We start from the raw sequence: 22,927 nt of genomic DNA, 5'->3' as shown, positions 1-22,927 counted from the left end.
GAAGTAATAATAATGACAGATTGCATTTATATAGCGCTTTTTGAGACCCTCAAAGCACTTTACAATTCCACTATTCATTCACACATTGGTGGAGGCAGCTACAGTTGTAGCCACAGCTACCTGGGGTAGACTGACAGAAGCGAGGCTGCCATATCGTGCCATCGGCCCCTCTGGCCATCACCAGTAAGCAGTAGGTGAAGTGTCTTGCCCAAGGACACAACGACCGACACTGTGCGAGCCAGGGCTCGAACCGGCAACCTTCCGATTATAAGATGAACTGCCAACTCTTGAGCCACGATCACCCATAAGCAAAGTCTCTTGTTTGTTTCCCATTTTAATTGACAAAAAAAGTGAAACTATAAACAAACAGTCAATAGGTAAATAAGAATGGAAGACAAGTGTATTCAAAAATTCATTTCATGCGGATGAATGGAATGCACAAACATTTTAAAAGTACATGTTATTGAAAGTTATTGTTCGCCACATTCTTAGCCATTATTTTCACTTTTTCCATCATAGAACTCACACCTATAGAAAAAGGTCCATTGTGCCATTTAATTGAATGTGTCCAAGTGCTCCAACTAATGTCACCAGAACATATGAGGGGCAACATGCTTCTACACCAAAAGGTCCCTGGCAAGTCTTCGCTCTAGTCTTTGCTTCCCCCCGCACATTTACTCTAGGTTTCCTTTCTTATTGATGTAGTAATACCATCCATTGAATATTACTATGTTCTCTGTTTAACCTAGAATTTCCCTGACTTGGAATCGATTCTAACTCGGGTCATTAAAGAGAGAATATCTTCTCTGAGTCACATATTAGTTTCTTTAAATTTTTTGTTCTCTTTCACATAACCATCAAAGGATTTACCCTCAAGCAAAACAGCATCTGTAAGCAGGACTATGGTTTATGTGGAAGCATCTGCAACAACAGTATCCTGAATCCGCTTCACAGTGTCCTGCTACTCTTGTCTGAACCTCAGTTCAGACTGATCACTAAAAGGAAAGTGTGATGTCCAAGAACTGATTGCTCAATACACTCCTCAGTGTTTACGGTCACTTCATCTTTGCCACTGAATGGTGTGCTACAGAATAATTCAGAAAGTCTGCAACTCTACTGTTGAACTGATACACTTAAAAAACCAACCAAATATAATCTAGAATTAAATAGATATCATCACTTACAAGGAGTGTAAGCTTATGAATCATCTTAATAAAAAGTAGCTCAGTGTGCCCTAACTAGTACAAATGAGTGGCGGAGACATTAGAGGTCTTTCTGAAAGTGCTATAATTAAGTTCAAGGATATAATTCCTCCACTGTTATCCTCTTTACTCCAACTCCCAACCACCACTGTTTGTTTCACACAGCAAAAATGTACAGTAAAGCTAAAGACATTTTGTAGCATTATGTTTCAGATTTAATGTAAGATAATATACAATAATATTATTTAATATCTATTCCTATTTCAAAATATACAAATAAAAGCTTATTTTTTCAAATCAAGCCAATTTCACTATGCCTGATGTGCAGAGAAAAATTACATATTTGTTTGGTGGTGTGCCGTGTGATTTTTCTAATGTGAAATATGTGCAGTGGCTCCAAATGGTTGGGAAACACTGTCTTAGAATATACACCACCTGGAGGAAAATGTGGTTTTGAATTTGCACTATATACATAAATTTGAACTGAACTAAATGAGGATGGTTCTACTGTGGTACATTGCAGAGGTGTGGACTCGAGTCACATGACTTGGACTCGAGTCAGACTCGAGTCATTAATTTTATGACTTTAGACTTGACTTGAAAAAATGTTCTAAGACTTGTGACTTGACTTGGACTTTTACACCAGTGACTTGGGACTTGAATTGGACTTGAACCGGTTTACTTGAAAAGACTTGATATTTTACCCCAAATATAAAATTTAACATGCATATTATATGGAGATTGAAAATGTGACGTCATTCACGGGTAGAACCGCAAAGGATTCTGGGAACTCGTGGCAAGCGGTACTAGCGCACGCAGGCTTTCAATTAAAATCAGTCACACAGCGATAAAAAGAAACACAAAAATGTCAAGAAGCCGTTGTATTATTAACTGCAATAGCCGGTCCATGACAGCCACGGGAAGCTGACGGGTAAAGAGATCGGTTGTTATCGGATTACGTCGTTGAAGAGAAATTGTTCGAGCCATGTTTCCGAAGTAACAAAGAGGCGACTGGATTGCAGCCATTCAAAGATCAAATATAACGTCCCAGAACCCTCCAGCTCACAGGTTAGTCTGCTCCAAGCATTTACACAAAGGTCAGTGTTTTTTAGTAGTTAATGCGTCATTTTTCTTAACATAATTGGTGATATAGGTTACAAGCAAGTCTGGCGCTGAACAGAAATTGTCGCGCTATGCTCCTTTATTTATTGTGCATAAATAGTAAATTGTCCTGACACAATATTGCGTTTCGCTTCTGTTATTATGGTACACTGACAAAAACATATACTTTTATTCACAGGATAAAACAGGTTTTTTGTATCACTAATTGCCCAGTGCGATTACAGCATACAATATTATTGTCACTGCTACATTTCTGTGATGCTACCAGAAATTATTTCCACTACTAATTAATTACCGTTGAGCTCAAAGGTTATATTAATAAACGGTTAACGAATGTGTATTTATGAAGACGATTTGTGAGACTGGTAAACTTATGATACGTACGATGGTCTTTCGTTCTACACGGTGCATTTCAAGGTCCTGCACCCATCCGTCGGTAAACTGTACCTGGGCTTGTTGCAGTGACCGGAAGTTACTAAACTTCATGAGTGTATGCACTCACTCCAAGAAGCGTATGATTATAAATATGCATATAAATATGCTACGATGAGATAGCTGACTTCATCTAACTAGCAAATGTTTTCCAGGCTACGTTGGTGATACAGTTTTTTTTAATGTGTATGATATTTTTGTCATGCGATTTTAAAGCTGGTCCTACAACCGCATCCAAGAATAACATGCAGCTTATCTCAGAACTGTCGGTGAAAATTATTCTTGGAGCTAAGTTTAATTGAGCTACATTTTAAAGAGGTGCAATTTCACAATTTGTGTATATTTTCTAAGTTCACTATTTTGTATGTGTTGAGAAAAACACAGATTTTAAAATTACATGGTCTAATATTTACATTAGCATAATGCAACATTAATTTTCTTTTTTTTTTTGAAAACTATTAAATTAATTCAGACTGTATCTCGACTTTTCACATGTGGATGTTTCTGACACTTACTGCTTGAGATTGTGACTTGACTACAAAAAACAAGATACTCTCGGTACATTGTTACAGTGCGATGAATTTAAAATATTAATATATCTACAAATCTGTTTCACAGTTGTTTCACATATTCTTGAATTGTGATTTGACAAAAAATACTCTATTAAAAAACAGTCACATTAGATTAGAAATGAATGCAACATAAAGTAAATATAAAGTGAATTGAAACGCAATTTAAAACCACCTAATTCCAAATGACAAAGATTTGATGCCCAGTGTGTTAGCCATTATATATTGGCCTTTTTGTTTTGTAAAGGTGTAAGGCCCAAGTAAGCATACTTATTATGCAATTAAAGCCAAGTCCTGAAGCTACTGCCATGAGAAAAGGTGAGGTATAAAACAGCCCTGCACCCAAAAGTGCTGCAGATGTATATAATATCATTTTACACCACTCGTTTAATTTGATCCTCTCCTCTTCTTCCCTTTTTCTTTGCTCTTCCTCCCTCCTCCTCGTTTCCCTTTCTTCTTCAAGCCTCTTCTGGGCTGTCTCATACATCTCATTGGTGTAGTGACTTCCTCCATTCAATTCCACCATTTTCCTCTATTTTATCTACATACACAAATATGAAGCAATTTCACAATACGTAAAATTATTCAACAAATGCTTCCCTCCGAACCTAAATTAATAGTGACTATTTACGCAAAATTTATTAAGGTGAGCTTCACGGATCGGATAAATGTTTGAAAAAAACAAGTAACGCCCCCTTCGCTCACTTACAGAACTTTAAATGCGCGTGCACCAATCGCCCAATGTACAAAGCTGGCAGTCTGAACTGTTGTTCAATTGATATTCTACAAATACTATTACTGCTATCAGTTGACAAAACATTAAACACCTTGTTCCTCCCCTAATGGAGATTGTGCACAGGGCACACAAGCTGATGAACTAAGTAGAGCTAAGTGATCCGGACTAAATGCTACGCCAAGGTTAACGGTGTTACCACTAAAGACGACGTACATCTATTTCTAAGAGCTGTGCAACACAGCCAGGAGCCTTACGAACATAACACCAGACACTTTTAACTCACTAATGGTGAAGAGACGTTATAAAACAAGCGTTTCGGCAGGTTGCCACATACCTCTGTTAATTTGCACCACGTTTGCAAAAGTTCCTAACGAGTTCTGTCCGCACTTCACAAAAAAGCCTCCAGCTTGTTTGGCGCTGTGAAGCTTTTAATATGAAGCAGCAGCAGCAGGAAGGTGATAGGTTTGTATCAGCGGTAGCTTCACCAGTTTTGAATCAACTGTTGAATTCCGTTGCAGTGCAGGAATCGTTCATCTATCAAAATATTTAAATGTTTTATTTTGAAAGTACCCGTCCAAGTGCTTCCTCAGGTGTGCAGTAGCTGTTAGGTCAGCAGCTTCTTTCACGAAACACATTAATTTCACTGAAAAACACTACTTAAACCAAGAGGAATGACTGACTGAGGAGGCTAAGTATGAAAATGAAAACCAGCCATTATAATTTAAACATTTATTTTATTGTTGCAAAATTATACACTGAGAAACCTTTGAATAAACAAACCCCTGCCCCTAACAGAGAAAGCATGCACATTTTCATCTTATTTTAAAATTAACAAAGTAGTAGTTCAAGTAGTGATTGCTGAAAACTATTTCTAAACTCACTCCTGGATCTTTTTTTTTATTTCCAAGTTCCTCTGTCTATATGACAGAAGATGATAGAAGTTGAGTCATACTGAGGATCATATAAATGACTCAGTAGAGTAAAATAAATATGCTATATGAACAGACTACAAAGTATTTGTTTTTTTAAGTAGTCAGTTTTATGTAACAGAAAACCCTGTCAAGTGATTGGTCAGAAATCGCACCACAGTATTATATAATAAAAAGTACAACCATCACTGGATGCATGACTTATTTTTTTCTTTGCTGGAGGAGTGGTGTAGGTTTAGTGGTCCTATCTCCCACACTTAAGTAAACATTCCCATTGTGCAATTTAACTGAGAATATCCAAGTGCTCCCCCTATTGCCATTAGAGCATATGATGAAAAGTATGCTCCTGCACCAAATAATCCCACGGAAGCGATACCAAGCATTTTACACCACTCGTTTAATTTGATCCTCTCCTCTTCTTCCCTTTTTCTTTGCTCTTCCTCCCTCCTCCTCGTTTCCCTTTTTTCTTCAAGCCTCTTCTGGGCTGTCTCGTACATCTCATTGGTGTAGTGACTTCCTCCATTCAATTCCACCATTTCCTCTATTTTATCTAGAAGATTTTTGACCTGTTTTCTGCTTTCTTTCTGATTATTGATGAGTGAATGGTACCTTCCTCCACACTTGTTTATCAGTCTTTGTAGATGTTTACTTTCTTTTACATAGTCTTCCACTGATTTATCCTGCAGCAGGTCACCATGTGTAAACAGAACTATGGTGTATATGGAAGCATCTGAACTAAAGTTATCTTCAATCCACGTGACAGCATCCTGTTCCTCTTGTGTGAACCTTGACTTCAGGCTGATGACTAAAAGGAAAGCATGTGGTCCAGGAACTGACTGTTCAATGCACTCCTCAATTTTTGCTTTCACTTCATCTTGTGTTTTGCTTGTGTCAAACAGCCCTGGAGTGTCAATCACAACAATTTTTCTTCCACTTTTGTCTACCTCTTTTCTGAGACAGCCGTCAGTAACAGACTCAGGTGAAATGTCCTCTTTGAAAGCAGTTGAATCCCCCAGAATGGTGTTTCCAGACGCACTCTTTCCTGATCCTGTTTTACCAACCAGGATGATTCTCAGTTCTTCATGATTTGCAGAGCCTGTGGAAAATTAATGATAACATTTATGATATGTTGGATGAACAAGGCAAAGTCCAACACTAGGTTAGTTGTTCATATGTGTTGATTAAAAATATATTTAAATAGACACGATGAAATATATTAGAAACAAATCTTCTTCAAATTAAGTCATTTATACTACAGCATGGGTGAACACTTGTTATGTTTATGTATTCATGACAAACCGGCTGTACAAGTTCTTATTCTGCTTACCTCTGTATTGACTTTGGCAGTCAGCAGTTTGTCCACATAATGTCAGTAACACCAGCAGGATGCATCCTTGGATCCAAGCTTTTGCTGCCAACATTTTAGTAAACTAGCAAAAAACTTTACATAGAAACGAAAAAAGGAAAAGTATTAAAGGAAAGTCTTTCTAATCAGATCGCAGGTAAATATTGAACTACACTGAGAATATATGTTGAATAAATCATGCCCCAAATTGGTTGTTTATACAATTAGCACTGTAGACTTTTTATAGAAACTCTATCAATAAAATTCGTCTTCTATTGAAAGATTTAAAGGTTCTATTTTGAACGTACCTGTGCAAGGACTTTCTCTTGTGTACAGTAAACTGCTGGGTCACTAGAATCTTTCAAAGCAGACAGGACACGCCCACTTTGCATTTCCAAGGAAAACAATACTTAAACCAATGCGGAATGGTCGGCTGAGCAGCACCAGCCAGTGGTGACAAGATGAACAGCATCATGTTCAAGTGAAAAATGTGTGACGGTAGGTCTGCTTTCTCCAGAAAATGAATGCATTGAAACAAAAATAGTTTTGCATATGAAATAAAAAAAAATATACAGTCATTTAAAGAAAAACATACGTTGACCTCTATAACTTGATTAATACAGATGTGAAGAGCAGGTTTGTGGGTAATTACATTTTTTTTTTCACAAATACCCTTTTATAACCTAGTTTGTCTCACATAATTGATAGTGACTATAGAACACCAGCAAAATAGGCAAGCATTCAGTAGGTAAGTAAATATATAAATTATCTTAGAACAAGAAGTCATCAGAAATAAAATGAAAATCAGCCTTTTTTATTTAAACAATGATTTTATTTTTTGCACAATTAAACACGGAGAAACTGTTGAATCAAATAAACCCCTGCACCAACAGAGAAAACACCGGCATTTTTATTTTATTTGAATATTAACACACTAGTAATTCAAGTAGTGATTACTGAAAACTATTTCTTAATTTATTCTTAGATCTTTTTTGAACGTTTAAACTTGTTTCAACCTTAAGAAACAACGTTTCATTTCATTTATTTATTTATTTCACACTTGGTCAACAGTTTCCACAGTTAGTTCTTTCAAATAAACCAACTACACTTTCTGTCAGTAAAGCACTGCAACCACGTGTGAAGAATACGAAAGAAAAGAAAACGTTCAAGTTTTTTTTTTGAAAACTAGGTCACATTAAAATCCAACATCAGTTCCTCGAATTCAGTGAAGTCATGCTACAAACATGGTTCTATAACTAGAGGAAAAAAGTTTAAAATTACATACAAGTATGATTTCAAATTCAGAACCATTAGCCTGACTCCGGAAAACAGATTTGCTGGATGAACGAGGAAAAGTACAACACTAAGCTATTTTTAATGTCTTTCCATGTTCAAGTATTCATGACAAACCAGTTGCACAAGTTTCTGTGCCACTTACCTTTGTATTTATTTTGACAGTGAGCAGTGTGTCCACAGAGTGTGAGTAGGACAAGTAAAATGCATGCTTGGATAAATGTTTGTGCTGCTGTCATTTCAGCCAACTCTCAAAGACAAGACAAGATACGAAAAGTATCAATAAAATACATTTTCTGGTAAAATATTTAACCTGTGCAAGTACTTTCTCGGGCATGCAATAAGTTGTTAGGTCAACAGATTCTTTTCTAAAAGGCAGAACACATCCACTGTTACACTGAAAACAATAACCAATGAGGAATCACCAGCTGAGCAGCCTAAGTAATGAAGAAGCCAGCCAGTGATGAGAATAATAATAATGTTTAAGTGAACACTGTTTTAGTGTGTTTGTATGTGTGCTTTATCCACAAAACATCAGAAATTCATTAAAACAAAATCATTTTGCTTATTAAATTTAATAAAACAATAATTTAAAGAAAAAATAGGTTGACCTTTTTTACCCTGACTCCTATGGATGTGACAAGCTGGTTGATGAGTATCTACAAGTTGCTTTTAAACATAACAGCTGGTCTTATTTTCTTTCTGCAGGATTTACAAAAAGATAATAGGGAAATGACAACTTTTAGACACAATAATTCACATATATTCTTATATATAATATAATGTACAAGAAAATCTGAGAAAGCAAAACTCTCTTTCCCAGAATGCCCTGGGCTCTTCTTGTTTTCCAAGGCGGCAAACTGGGAAAGTGGAATGTAGGAGGACAGAACTCAGCCCATGCAGATCAGATGCACCTGTGTCTCCCTCATCAAACAAAGAAAGAGGTTGGCTGTGGGTGAGTGCTTGTACTGTGCCCCTGCGCCATTTTATTAACACTTGCCCCATGTGGCCAAAAGAGACTGCTCGTCAGTAACGGTGGGGATACTGACAGGAAATGAAAAAGATCCTCTCTAAACTGATCCCCTCTAAACTTGATTCCCTTCACCCTCCAACTACTTATTGATTATAGTTCTGAGTAAAACTTATTTTATTAAACGCCGGCACAATCGTGCAAAATTCCTCCCAAACCCCTTCCCAAGGTTTTGCAATTCACCGCCTTGGATGTAAATAGACTGCCGGATATCACACACAAAGCTCAAACCAGTCTCATTCGCACTCTTACGAAACACACTGAAAAAATATGATTTGTGTTTAAGCCCCAATTACTCCAGTTATACTCCGTCACCCCGGCTACAAACTCACACCCTATACCTCGATTGGTAAAAGAATTGTGTGCCAGGGTGAAGTTGGTTTTGTCATGAAAACTGTTTAAGATCCGCAGCCCCCAACTTACCTTCCTGTACCTTCACTGTACAAGCACCACCCACTGAAAGAAATCTCCGTCATCCGTAGATCGAGTTTCCTCCTAAGGCGTGGGCACCAATAAGCAGAGTTCATCCTTTAACATATAACAAAATTAAAATATTCTCATGCATGATCAACGGTTAATCACGGTACCGGCCGGAGTACCGGGAGCAGTTTGGAAGAACAAGAAGACGCGGAGACTGTTCTAGATTGTGATTCCAAACTGACTCAAAGTTTATTCTCTGTGCAACAGTTTTATAGGCAGACAACAAGTTTCAGTTTCAGACCCTGCCCACTGAGTGGGGTGGCGTCCTGACAGTTGAAATCCTTTGTTCAGCAAGGGCAATAAAGATGCACTCACAAGACCAATAAATCTTACAGAGATCCTACATCCTGAGTTCTGACACAAAAACCATATAAGGAAGTTCCCCCTAATTCTGAAAGGGGCCTTCTATAATCTCAACATACTTTTGACAGGTCCATTAAACACTAGACAGTTAGAATCCTTTAGTGATATAAGTTTGCACATGGTAGAATACTACATGTAGTTATTTGCATTAGGAAATGTTTAACCATATATACCTAAAGGCACGTAATCAATGGTGTGTGATCTTTTAGCAGGCTGCACTGAGGAATGCACTGTCCCACGGCAGGATCAATGCAGCTATGCCTGTTCCAGTTTAAGTGCCTTCTTTACATATAGATGAACTGTTGGATTTTCCAGACCAGCAGGCCAAAAGAAATGCCCTGGGGTCGCAGCAAGAGGAGATGAAGTTAAAACAAAGGGCATTGCAAAAACAGGATCCTTTGTATAATATCATCAAAAACAATATCCTGTAAATGCTAACCGTAGTGCTAAAATTCACAACACCCACCTAATGTCTCATCCACGCCCCCTGTGTACCAGGATTTAGCAGAAGTTTTTCATGAGGATCTTGTCTTGTCTTTCCTTCCACACCGACCCTATGACTGTGCTATTGACCTGTTACCCAGCGCACCACTTCCCACATGTAAGCTGTAGAGTTTGTCAAAGCCCAAACGTGAGATGATGAAAAAGTACATAACAGACTCTCTGGCTGAAGGTTTCTTTTAGCCGTCTTCCTCTCATCTCTGTGCTGTTTTTTTCTTTGTGGAAAAGAAAGATAAGTCCCTTCAGCACTGCATAGATTTTTGAGGATTAAACATGATTACTCTGAAAAATAAGTACCCTTTGCCACGTCTTTCCTATGCTTGAGAGTCGTTACAGGGCGCAACCATTTTCAGCAAATTGGATCTCTGCAATGCCTACCACCTGGTAAGGATTAGAGAGGGGGACGAGTGAAAGATAGCCTTCAACCCTCACCTTGGACACTTTGAGTATCTGGTAATGCCCTTTGGACTAACTAATGCACCTGCTGTTTTTCAGCTCCTGGTAACAAAGTCCTGCGAGATTTCAGAAATCATTTTGTGGTCGTGTATCTGGATGACATCCTGATCCTCTCCCAGTTCCTTAGTCATCATGAAGATCATGTAAGGTTAGTTTTGCAAAGATTACTAGAGAACAAGCTGCTCGTGAAGGTTGATGAATGTGAGCTTCATGCAGAGAAGGTCTCCTTTCTTGGTGAAAAGGGACATTTCCGTTCCAACTAGTCTTAAGTACAAGCAGTAATGAACTGGCCTATTCCAGAAAACTGCAAACACTTGTAATGGTTCCTTGGCTTTGTTATCTTTTAACACAGATTTATCTGTGACTTCAGTAGAATTGCTTGCCCCTAACCCAACTTATCTCACCTGGTTTCAGTTCCAGTGCACCACCATGGCACAAGATGCCTATGATAATCTCAAACACCGCTTCTCTCAGCTCCCATTTTGTCTTTACCGGAACTCTCCAAACAATTCTTCATGGAGATGGATGCAACAATCTGAAGGTTAAATGCACCCTTGGACTTTCTTTTCTCATCGCCTCTCATCCACAGAACAGAACAATGATGTTGGGTATCGACCAAGTCCATGCACAAAAATCTTATGAGCTTAAACTATCTAAAAATTGCATGGATTACAGTGAGACACTTCAGGTTTAAGCAGATGTCACATTAAACTCACTACATGTCACATGTTTTTTTTACACCAAGTACATCTCTTCTTCTTCTGATCATCATCAGCCTTTGTGATCTCTTCTACAATTTTCTTCTGATCTCTTGTAGTCTATTGTCATGCAGCACTTTTCTTTGCAGTCTTCTTTCATTGCTTTCTCTCTGGACCATTGGAAATGTATTTTGGCCTCTTGTTATAAAACATAACAAAAGGTAGCTCATCTGTGTGTTCTTGGCTGGTTAAAAAGCTAGGTATTTCTCCTGATTTTGATTCCATTAAAAATTGACCTTTAAAAAAGAATGCAACTATGTGCACAGCCCTCCCTCTAGTGAGCATTAGAAAGCATTGCAACATATATAGTACCAGGGGTCTAGGTGTCATTTGAAAACTGAATTGGAGAGAAAGCATGGGGGTGGAGATCCCCATCCAGATTTTTTTTTATTGTTCTAGATATTACATGTGTGTGTGTGTGTGTGTGTGTGTGTGTGTGTGTGTGTGTGTGTGTGTGTGTGTGTGTGTGTGTGTGTGTCCTGAAAGACCAAGAGAGTGAGGGAGAGAGATTTTGTTGGCAACAGCTGCTGAATAACTTTCAGAGCACAAAAATCTGAGAAGCTAAACCAGAAGAACTGAACAGAGAAGAGAGGCAATGAGTGTCTGTGTGAATGTTTTCGCTTGTTTCAGTGTTAACATTATGTTTCTCTTCCATGTAATTGTGTGACAAGCTGCCAGGCTGTCTCCATCCTTATCTCTATGACATGATCTTGCTTTAGCTGCTGTGAATTAACAGCTGATTAGACTGTTGACAAATACAGTCCCCCATGCATAAGGTGTAGACAGCCTTACATTTCCACCTCATGTCTGATAATAGTGGTTCTTAAGGTCCGAACCTATATAGTTCGTTGTAAATGTAAAATACAATAAAGGACTATTTTATTCTATTTTATTCTATTCTTTTCTAAGGAGAGCAGAAATCATACTATAAGAGAAAGTACCTTTAACAACTAAATTACACAAATATATATGTAAGCTACAAAAGCATAGATGGGCTTTGCAGCCTGCATGTTTTCTATTCCTATTCAGGGTTTAGGTGTTGAAGCGCTCAGCTCAGTGTTACAAGACGACGTACATCTATTTCTAAGAGCTGTGCAACACAGCCAGGAGCCTTACGAACATAACACCAGGCACTTTTAACTCACTAATGGTGAAGAGACGTTATAAACAGTGTTGGGAAGGTTACTTTTAAAATGTATTCCATTACAGAATACAGAATACATGCCCCAAAACGTATTCTGTAACGTATTCCGTTATGTTACTCAATGACAGTAACGTATTCTGAATACTTTGGATTACTTAATATATTATCATGCTTTTTACAACAACGTGAATGTACTATTGCTGTGTGATTTATTACTGTTACTGAAGGTCCGCGACTCCGAACTGTAGTAAAGGGACCTCTGGCTAATACGGCGGGGTCCCTGTCAGCTCGTAGCCGAAAAATAGCTTTACTTTGTTGTGTGGGTCAACTTTTCTTGCGAGAGACAGAGAGAGGCGTTGAAAGGCTGCTCCAACAGAACTTATTGTTTTCGGAGGAAAACACGAACAAAGTGTACAGTCGAGTCTTAATAGCTTACTTACAACTGGGCTCGTCAGGCTCTCTTCTTGGCTGCAGTGGTTATTATCATATTTACATGCATCCAGCTCCCGTTTTTGCTCGATGACAACTCGTACCTTTCCACTCCCCTTTTTTCTCACAGACCCATAACGTGTATGGCAGTCCATTCACCCTGCAACACGGACTACACTGCCCATGATGCTACATTCTTTAGAGCTATGCTTGTAGCATTCTGCCTGTTAGCTTAGCACAACAACAACAACAACAACAACGAAAAGTGAAGCTTTTAATATGAAGCAGCAGCAGCAGGAAGGTGATAGGTTTGTATCAACGCTAGCTTCAACAGTTTTGAATCAACTGTTGAATTCCGTTTCAGTGCAAGAATCGTTCATCTATCAAAATATTTAAATGTTTTATTTTGAAAGTACCCGTCCAAGTGCTTCCTCAGGTGTGCAGTAGCTGTTAGGTCAGCAGCTTCTTTCACGACACACATTAATTTCACTGAAGAACACTACTTAAACCAATGAGGAATGAATTACTGAGGAGGCTAAGTATGAAAATGAAAACCAGCCATTATAATTTAAAAATTTATTTTATTGTTGCAAAATTATACACTGAGAAACCTTTGAATAAACAAACCCCTGCCCCTAACAGAGAAAGCATGCACATTTTCATTTTATTTTAAAATTAAAAAGGTAGTAGTTCAACTATTTCTAAACTCACTTCTGTATCTTTTTTTTAATTTCCAAGTTCCTCTGTCTATATGACAGAAGATGATAGAAGTTGAGTCATACTGAGGATCATATAAATGACTCAGTAGAGTAAAATAAATATGCTATATGAACAGACTACAAAGTATTTGTTTTTTTAAGTAGTCAGTTTTATGTAACAGAAAACCCTGTCAAGTGATTGGTCAGAAATCGAACCACAGTATTATATAATAAAAGGTACAACCATCACTGGATGCCTGACTTATTTTTTTCTTTGCTGGAGGAGTGGTGTAGGTTTAGTGGTCCTACCTCATACACTTAAGTAAACATTCCCATTGTGCAATTTAACTGAGAATATCCAAGTGCTCCCCCTATTGCCATGAGAGCATATGATGAAAAGTATGCTCCTGCACCAAATAATCCCACGGAAGCGATACCAAGCAATTTACACCACTTGTTTAATTTGATCCTCTCCTCTTCTTCCCTTTTTCTTTGCTTTTCCTCTTTCCTTTTTCTTTGCTCTTCCTCCCTCCTCCTCGTTTCCCTTTCTTCTTCAAGTCTCTTCTGGGCTGTCTCATACATCTCATTGGTGTATTGACTTCCTCCATTCAATTCCACCATTTCCTCTATTTTATCTAGAAGATTTTTGACCTGTTTTCTGCTTTCTTTCTGATTATTGATGAGTGAATGGTACCTTCCTCCACACTTGTTTATCAGTCTTTGTAGATGTTTACTTTCTTTTACATAGTCTTTCACTGATTTATCCTGCAGCAGGTCACCATGTGTAAACAGAACTATGATGTATAGGGAAGCATCTGAACTAAAGTTATCTTCAATCCACTTCACAGCATCCTGTTCCTCTTGTGTGAACCTTGACTTCAGGCTGATGACTAAAAGGAAAGCATGTGGTCCAGGAACTGACTGTTCAATGCACTCCTCAATTTTTGCTTTCACTTCATCTTGTGTTTTGCTTGTGTCAAACAGCCCTGGAGTGTCAATCACAACAATTTTTCTTCCACCTTTTTCTACCTCTTTTCTGAGACAGCCATCAGTAACAGACTCAGGTGAAATGTCCTCTTTGAAAGCAGTTGTATCCCCCAGAATGGTGTTTCCAGACGCACTCTTTCCTGATCCTGTTTTACCAACCAGGATGAGTCTCAGTTCTTCATGATTTGCAGAGCCTGTGGAAAATAATGGTAACATCTGAAATATTTGAAGAAGTGTACATGACTGACGTGACTTTTTAAAAACTTGTCTTAGGGTAAAGTGAGAAAAGTCTCTGATACAGTTGAAGCTTTCCAGGTAGTTTCACTGACACTAGTGATTCTGTAGTCTCATACTTGCAGCTTTTATATGCTGGTGACCACTTAAATTAAAGTTGTTGTAGATGTTCACTGAAAAAAAAAACCAGACTCCAAAAACAGATATTTTGTCTGAACAAGGCAAAGTCCAACACTAGGTTAGTTGTTCATATGTGTTGATTAAAAATATATTTAAATGAACACAATGAAATATATTAGAAAGAAATCTTCTTTAAATTAAGTCATTTATACTACAGCATAGGTGAACACTTGTTATGTTTATGTATTCATGACAAACCAGCTGTACAAGTTCTTATTCAGTTTACCTCTGTATTGACTTTGGCAGTCAGCAGTTTGTCCACATAATGTCAGTAACACCAGCAGGATGCATCCTTGGATCCAAGCTTTTGCTGCCAACATTTTAGGAAACTCTCAAAAACTTTACATAGAAAAGAAAAAAGGGAAATCATTCAAGGAAAATGTTTCTAATCAGATCACAAGTAAATATTGAACTACACTGAAAATATGTTGAATAAATCATGCCCCAAATTGGTTGTTTATACAATTAGCACTGTAGACTTTTTACAGAAACTCTATCAATAAAATCTGTCTTCTATTGAAATATTTAAAGGTTCTATTTTGAACATACCTGTGCAAGGACTTTCTCTTGTGTACAGTAAACTGCTGGGTCACTAGAATCTTTCAAAGCAGACAGGACACGCCCACTTTGCATTTCCAAGGAAAACAATACTTAAACCAATGTCGGCTGAGCAGCACCAGCCAGTGATGACAAGATGAACAGCATCATGTTCAAGTGAAAAATGTGTGACGGTAGGTCTGCTTTCTCCAGAAAATGAATGCATTGAAACAAAAATAGTTTTGCATATGAAATAAAAAAATTATACAGTCATTTAAAGAAAAAAATACGTTGACCTCTAACTTGATTAATACAGATGTGAAGAGCAGGTTTGTGGGAAATTACATTTGTTTTTTTCACAAATACCCTTTCATAACCTAGTTTGTCTCACATAATTGATAGTGACTATAGAACACCAGCAAAATAGGCAAGCATTCAGTAGGTAAGTAAATATATAAATTATATTAAAACAAGAAGTCATTAGAAGTGAAATGAAAATCAGCCTTTTTTATTAGAACAATGATTTTATTTTTTGCACAATTATACACAGAGAAACTGTTGAATCAAATAAACCCCTGCACCAATAGAGAAAACACCCGCATTTTTATTTTATTTGAATATTAACACACTAGTAATTCAAGTAGTGATTACTGAAAACTTTTTCTTAATTTATTCTTAGATCTTTTTTGAACGTTTAAACTTGTTTCAACCTTAAGAAACAACGTTTCATTTCATTTATTTCATTTATTTATTTATTTCACACTTGGTCAACAGTTTCCACAGTTAGTTCTTTCAAATAAACCAACTACACTTTCTGTCAGTAAAGCACTGCAACCACGTGTGAAGAATACGAAAGAAAAGAAAACGTTCAACTTTTTTTTTTTTTTGAAAACTAGGTCACATTAAAATCCAACATCAGTTCCTCGAATTCAGTGAAGTCATGCTACAAACATGGTTCTATAACTAGAGGAAAAAAGTTTAAAATTACATACAAGTATGATTTCAAATTCAGAACCATTAGCCTGACTCCGGAAAACAGATTTGCTGGATGAACGAGGAAAAGTACAACACTAAGCTATTTTTAATGTCTTTTCATGTTCAAGTATTCATGACAAACCAGTTGCACAAGTTTCTGTGCCACTTACCTTTGTATTTATTTTGACAGTGAGCAGTGTGTCCACAGAGTGTGAGTAGGACAAGTAAAATGCATGCTTGGATAAATGTTTGTGCTGCTGTCATTTCAGCCAACTCTCAAAGACAAGACAAGATACGAAAAGTATCAATAAAAACGTATCAATAAAATACATTTTCAGGTAAAATATTGAACCTGTGCAAGTACTTTCTCGGGCATGCAATAAGTTGTTAGGTCAACAGATTCTTTTCTAAAAGGCAGAACACATCCACTGTTACACTGAAAACAATAACCAATGAGGAATCACCAGCTGAGCAGCCTAAGTAATGAAGAAGCCAGCCAGTGATGAGAATAATAATAATGTTTAAGTGAACACTGTTTTAGTGTGTTTGTATGTGTGATTTATCCAGAAAACATCAGAAATTCATTAAAACAAAATCATTTTGCTTATTAAATTTAATAAAACAATAATTTAAAGAAAAAATAGGTTGACCTTTTTTAACCTGACTCCTATGGATGTGACAAGCAGGTTGATGAGTATCTACAAGTTGCTTTTAAACATAACAGCTGGTCTTATTTTCTTTCTGCAGGATTTACAAAAAGATAATAGGGAAATAACAACTTTTAGACACAATAATTCACATATATTCTTATATATAATATAATGTACAAGAAAATCTGAGAAAGCAAAACTCTCTTTCCCAGAATGCCCTGGGCTCTTCTTTTTTTTCCAAGGCGGCAAACTGGGAAAGTGGAATGTAGGAGGACAGAACTCAGCCCATGCAGATCAGATGCACCTGTGTCTCCCTCATCAAACAAAGAAAGAGGTTGGCTGTGGGTGAGTACTTGTACTGTGCCCCTGGGCCATTTTATTAACACTTGCCCCATGTGGCCAAAAGAGACTGCTCGTCAGTAACGGTGGGGATACTGACAGGAAATGAAAAAGATCCCCTCTACACGTGATTCCCTTCACCCTCCAAGCACTTATTGATTATAGTTCTGAGTAAAACTTCTTTTATTAAACCCCGGCACAATCGCGGATATCACACACAAAGCTCAAACCAGTCTCACGCGCACTCTCACGAAACACACTGAAAAAATATGATTTGTGTTTAAGCCCCAATTACTCCAGTTATACTCCGTCACCCCGGCTACAAACTCACACCCTATACCTCGATTGGTAAAAGAATTGTGTGCCAGGGTGAAGTTGGTTTTGTCATGAAAACTGTTTACGATCCGCCGCCCCCAACTTACCTTCCTGTACCTTCACTGTACAAGCACCACCCACCTAATGTCTCATCCACGCCCCCTGTGTACCAGGATTTAGCAGAAGTTTTTCATAAGGATCTTGTCTTGTCTTTCCTTCCACACCGACCCTATGACTGTGCTATTGACCTGTTACCCAGCGCACCACTTCCCACATGTAAGCTGTAGAGTTTGTCAAAGCCCAAACGTGAGATGATGAAAAAATACATAACAGACTCTCTGGCCGAAGGTTTCTTTTAGCCGTCTTCCTCTCATCTCTGTGCTGTTTTTTTCTTTGTGGAAAAGAAAGATAAGTCCCTTCAGCACTGCATAGATTTTTGAGGATTAAACATGATTACTCTGAAAAATAAGTACCCTTTTTCCACGTCTTTCCTATGCTTGAGAGTCGTTACAGGGCGCAACCATTTTCAGCAAATTGGGTCTCTGCAATGCCTACCACCTGGTAAGGATTAGAGAGGGGGACGAGTGAAAGATAGCCTTCAACCCTCACCTTGGACACTTTGAGTATCTGGTAATGCCCTTTGGACTAACTAATGCACCTGCTGTTTTTCAGGTCCTGGTAACAAAGTCCTGCGAGATTTCAGAAATCATTTTGTGGTCGTGTATCTGGATGACATCCTGATCCTCCCCCAGTTCCTTAGTCATCATGAAGATCATGTAAGGTTGGTTTTGCAAAGATTACTAGAGAACAAGCTGCTCGTGAAGGTTGATGAATGTGAGCTTCATGCAGAGAAGGTCTCCTTTCTTGGCGAAAAGGGACATTTCCGTTCCAACTAGTCTTAAGTACAAGCAGTAATGAACTGGCCTATTCCAGAAAACTGCAAACACTTGTAATGGTTCCTTGGCTTTGTTATCTTTTAACACAGATTTATCTGTGACTTCAGTAGAATTTCTTGCTCCTAACCCAACTTATCTCACCTGGTTTCAGTTCCAGTGCACCACCATGGCACAAGATGCCTATGATAATCTCAAACACCGCTTCTCTCAGCTCCCATTTTGTCTTTACCGGAACTCTCCAAACAATTCTTCATGGAGATGGATGCAACAATCTGAAGGTTAAATGCACCCTTGGACTTTCTTTTCTCATTGTCTCTCATCCACAGAACAGAACAATGATGTTGGGTATCGACCAAGTCCATGCACAAAAATCTTATGAGCTTAAACTATCTAAAAAGTGCATGGATTACAGTGAGACACTTCAGGTTTAAGCAGATGTCACATTAAACTCACTACATGTCACATGTTTTTTTTACACCAAGTACATCTCTTCTTCTTCTGATCATCATCAGCCTTTGTGATCTCTTCTACAATTTTCTTCTGATCTCTTGTAGTCTATTGTCATGCAGCACTTTTCTTTGCAGTCTTCTTTCATTACTTTCTCTCTGGACCATTGAAAATGTATTTTGGCCTCTTGTTATAAAACATAACAAAAGGTAGCTCATCTGTGTGTTCTTGGCTGGTTAAAAAGCTAGGTATTTCTCCTGATTTTGATTCCATTAAAAATTGACCTTTAAAAAAAGAATGCAACTATGTGCACAGCCCTCCCTCTAGTGAGCATTAGAAAGCATTGCAACATATATAGTACCAGGGGTCTAGGTGTCATTTGAAAACTGAATTGGAGACAAAGCATGGGGGTGGAGATCCCCCATCCAGATTTTTTTTATTGTTCTACATTATTACATCTGTGTGTGTGTGTGTGTGTGTGTGTGTGTGTGTGTGTGTGTGTGTGTGTGTGTGTGTGTGTGTGTGTGTGTGTGTGTGTGTCCTGAAAGACCAAGAGAGAGATTTTGTTGGCAACAGCTGCTGAATAACTTTCAGAGCACAATAATCTGAGAAGCTAAACCAGAAGAACTGAACAGAGAAGAGAGGCAATGAGTGTCTGTGTGAATGTTTTCGCTTGTTTCAGTGTTAACATTATGTTTCTCTTCCATGTAATTGTGTGACAAGCTGCCAGGCTGTTTCCATCCTTATCTCCATGACATGATCTTGCTTTAGCTGCTGTGAATTAACAGCTGATTAGACTGTTGACAAATACAGTCCCCCATGCATAAGGTGTAGACAGCCTTACATTTCCACCTCATGTCTGATAATAGTGGTTCTTAAGGTCCGAACCTATATAGCTCGTTATAAATGTAAAATACAATACAGGACTATTCTATTCTATTCTATTCTATTCTATTCTATTCTAAGGAGAGCAGAAATCATACATTACACCAATATATATGTAAGCTACAAAAGCATAGATGGGCTTTGCAGCCTGCATATTTTCTATTCCTATTCAGGGTTTAGGTGTTGAAGCGCTCAGCAAAACATCTTAAAACATCAGTGAAAGAAAAAGATGATTAAAAATACATTTATATGTTGTGCTGCGAAGCTGAACAAAAAGGAGTATCAGCCCATTTTCCCCATGAGCTACTAACTCAAAGCTTCTCACTTCCAGTTTTAAATTAACCTTAAATTGGCTCTATGCTAATAAAACAACACCTCTCCTTTACTGAGTTACATTCAGTTCTGTTTTTTCAATTTCAGTTCAATTCAATTTTATTTATACAGCACCAAATCAACACAACGGTCACATCAAGGCAGTTTATATTGCAAGGTAGACCCTAAAATAATTCACACAATAATAATACATTTCCTGTAAAGCTTTTTGGGGGGAATGTAAAAATGTGAGAATAACAAAATGGATCCACATTGTAGAAATGGGGACTTGTGATTGTGAGCTGCCCTGAGTAGAATAAGAAATGTGGAGGACAAGGCTGAGTAGAAAAACAGCATCACGTTTCAGCAGTCCATGCACTTAAGCAAGCAGTTAACTTATGTGTGTGCGTGTGCCCATTTGTATGTCTATGTGTGTGTCAGAGAACAGAGAGAACAACAGGAACATATGTCAATGCTCCTCACGTGTAGGGACAGGAGCATCTGTTCAGATAAGTGTTTGTGTGTGTGCATGTCTTTATGTGTGTAATGATGGCTATACAACAACAAAAAAGTATCACTCCACGTGCAGTAAAGTCACTGGGACCCAAGCAGGAGTGAAAATTGCCAGAGTTTCTTGCAATATGAAGTTCACAGCACGTGACTGCTTCACTGCAAAAACACAACCTGACATTAGAAGCAATCAATCAATGTTAATGAAAGATTATTTTAAACGTTTCTATGTAATGCATTTCTTTTCACAAAATGTTTATTTCACCGATTCACTGGTGTTACATGCTCTCAAAGATATTCTTGCAAAAGTAAAAGATAAGATTTTTATTATCAGTATATCAGTCTATCTTTGAAATGCCCATGTGGTTTAGCATATGCAGAGAAACTGAGATTTAAAATTTCTGAACATAAAAGTAATTTTATTTGAGTTGATCATGATGTTGGTTGTCTTTCAAGGCACATACATTTTACCAACTCCTAACAACAGACAAGAGTTTTTCCCCTATTATATATATGATGTAATTTTATGTAAACATTAGGCTTACGGTATTTTCTGTCATATACCTTGTGCAGAAATACTAGTGATATTTTGAATTGTGTGTTGAATAGTGTAATATTGAGTTTGTGATCAATGTACTTTTTTCACTGATGATTCACTTTTTTGTTAACTTCTTGATGTTGATGTTGTCATCTCCTGTAGTGTAGTATATTGTGTGTGTGTGTGTGTGTGTGTGTGTGTGTGTGTGTGTGTGTGTGTGTGTGTGTGTGTGTGTGTGTGTGTGTGTGTGTGTGTGTGTGTGTGTGTGTGTGTGGATAACCATGGCCTACTCCAGGTGAATTAACATGTGGAGCTATTGGATTATCTTGTCCTGCAGTCATAATACATAATCTACATTGACTACTTATCTGTTTAGCAGTAAAGGAGTGTAGGGGCAATGATGGCCACTTAGATCAGAAGTCAGAGAAACGTCATTAAAAAATATAATGAGAATTTCAGGTAGTAAATGGTTACCTCTGTACAAAATAAATAAAATGAAAGGTGGACTGCAGGTTTAGACTACAACCTGCATCCACCCAGTCACACAGCGCTTTATCCTACGCTTTTTACCTGTCATCTTGCCCAAGGACACTTTGACACGTGGGTTGGAAAAGCAGGGGCTCCAACCGTTCAGTGCAATACAACCAGCTTTATCTCCTGAGCCACAGCCTCACAACTGCAAAATAAAAGAACAAACAAAAATAAATAAAAACAGGAGTCAGGTTTTAAGCAAACAGTCATTTGTAAATATACTTTTTTTTTTTTTAAATATAGGTGATGAAAATGATACACTATTCTCTGGTGGTAGTACCTTTCAACAAGCAGTTAAAGAATTTAACTTGCAGCTTCATAAGCTGTGAAAATGATGACATGCATGTCTCATAAACCTACATTTTACTCACAGTAAAACATATTAAATGATTAAACTGAGACATTTTATTATTGCCTGGAAATATTAGCTCATTTTGGACATTTTAGACAAAATATTGGGAGGGTCAAGAAAAGGTTGGAGACTGAAGAGGCAGTTTTACAGAAGTAAAGATGAGTAGTGGTTCATCAATTTGTGTTTATAAATTGTGAAACAATTTCCTTAATGTAACATTGTGAAGTCTTTTAATATCTTTCTTTCAGTATTTAATCATCTACAATGCATGATGTCATCAAATTCTCAGATATAGATTCTCAGAATCTGGAGAAATCTCTGTGCGCTAAGGACAAGACCATAAATCACTGTTGGATACCTGTGATCTTCACTCCCTCGGTTAAAACTGTAGTAAAAACAGGCATGATTCTGTCATGGTAATCGCTACATGGTCTCAGCAGCACTTTCATCATCTGTGAAGACAGTTTGACGTGCCATCGACAAATACAGGGTAAAGCTTTAATTGTGAAAAGAAGAAGCAACATGTGAATCTGATTCAGAATGCCGCAGTCTCTCACGGCCAAAACTAATTTTAAATGGACTGAGGCAAAGTGGAAGATGAGGCAAACTGGTCATATGCATCAAAATTTGAAATCCATCTCTAAATTTATGGGGGGGGCATTAATGTCTATAAGATTGGTCATTCATACATCTAGAATGAAAGGTGCTGAAAGGTATTTGCAGGTTTTAGAGCAACATATGCTCACATCTAG

General features: G+C 37.7%; 2 protein-coding genes across 3 annotated transcripts; both read right to left on the bottom strand.

Moving 5' to 3' along the window:
- Positions 1 to 3,532: 3,532 nt before the first annotated feature.
- LOC113023841 (GTPase IMAP family member 7-like) lies at positions 3,533 to 15,497 on the bottom strand. Of its 2 annotated transcripts, XM_026170244.1 has the most exons (4): positions 15,438 to 15,497; positions 15,115 to 15,227; positions 14,106 to 14,668; positions 3,533 to 3,848 (listed from the first exon to the last, which is right to left on the bottom strand). In XM_026170244.1, exons 2-4 carry the CDS (start codon positions 15,206 to 15,208, stop codon positions 3,537 to 3,539), a joined length of 969 nt encoding a protein of 322 aa, XP_026026029.1. In that variant the 5' UTR covers positions 15,209 to 15,227; positions 15,438 to 15,497; the 3' UTR covers positions 3,533 to 3,536. The 2 variants fall into 2 exon arrangements, with proteins under 2 accessions (XP_026026029.1, XP_026026031.1); XM_026170246.1 differs by lacking the exon at positions 3,533 to 3,848 and having other exon boundaries at positions 13,416 to 14,668.
- Positions 4,821 to 6,695, bottom strand: LOC113023842 (GTPase IMAP family member 7-like). Its single transcript, XM_026170247.1, has 3 exons — positions 6,644 to 6,695; positions 6,318 to 6,431; positions 4,821 to 6,086 (listed from the first exon to the last, which is right to left on the bottom strand). Exons 2-3 carry the CDS (start codon positions 6,409 to 6,411, stop codon positions 5,248 to 5,250), a joined length of 933 nt encoding a protein of 310 aa, XP_026026032.1. The 5' UTR covers positions 6,412 to 6,431; positions 6,644 to 6,695; the 3' UTR covers positions 4,821 to 5,247.
- Positions 15,498 to 22,927: the final 7,430 nt, after the last annotated feature.

This window comes from Astatotilapia calliptera, chromosome 6 (genome assembly GCF_900246225.1).
Source record: "Astatotilapia calliptera chromosome 6, fAstCal1.2, whole genome shotgun sequence".
NCBI lineage: Eukaryota > Metazoa > Chordata > Actinopteri > Cichliformes > Cichlidae > Astatotilapia > Astatotilapia calliptera.
The sequence above is the reverse complement of the archived record's forward strand: the minus strand, read 5'-3'. Positions and strand labels throughout refer to the sequence as shown.

What these genes read in the sequence shown, in the direction of transcription:
- LOC113023842 (XM_026170247.1), bottom strand. Translation starts at nt 6,411, where the DNA reads ATGTTGGCAGCAAAAGCTTGGATCCAAGGATGCATCCTGCTGGTGTTA. An exon ending in CTGCCAAAGTCAATACAGAG is followed by an intron (nt 6,087 to 6,317) that starts GTAAGCAGAATA and finishes AATTTTCCACAG; the next exon opens with GCTCTGCAAATCATGAAGAA.
- LOC113023841 (XM_026170244.1), bottom strand. Translation starts at nt 15,208, where the DNA reads ATGTTGGCAGCAAAAGCTTGGATCCAAGGATGCATCCTGCTGGTGTTA. An exon ending in CTGCCAAAGTCAATACAGAG is followed by an intron (nt 14,669 to 15,114) that starts GTAAACTGAATA and finishes TATTTTCCACAG; the next exon opens with GCTCTGCAAATCATGAAGAA. An exon ending in TAGATAAAATAGAGGAAATG is followed by an intron (nt 3,849 to 14,105) that starts GTGGAATTGAAT and finishes TAGAGGAAAATG; the next exon opens with GTGGAATTGAATGGAGGAAG.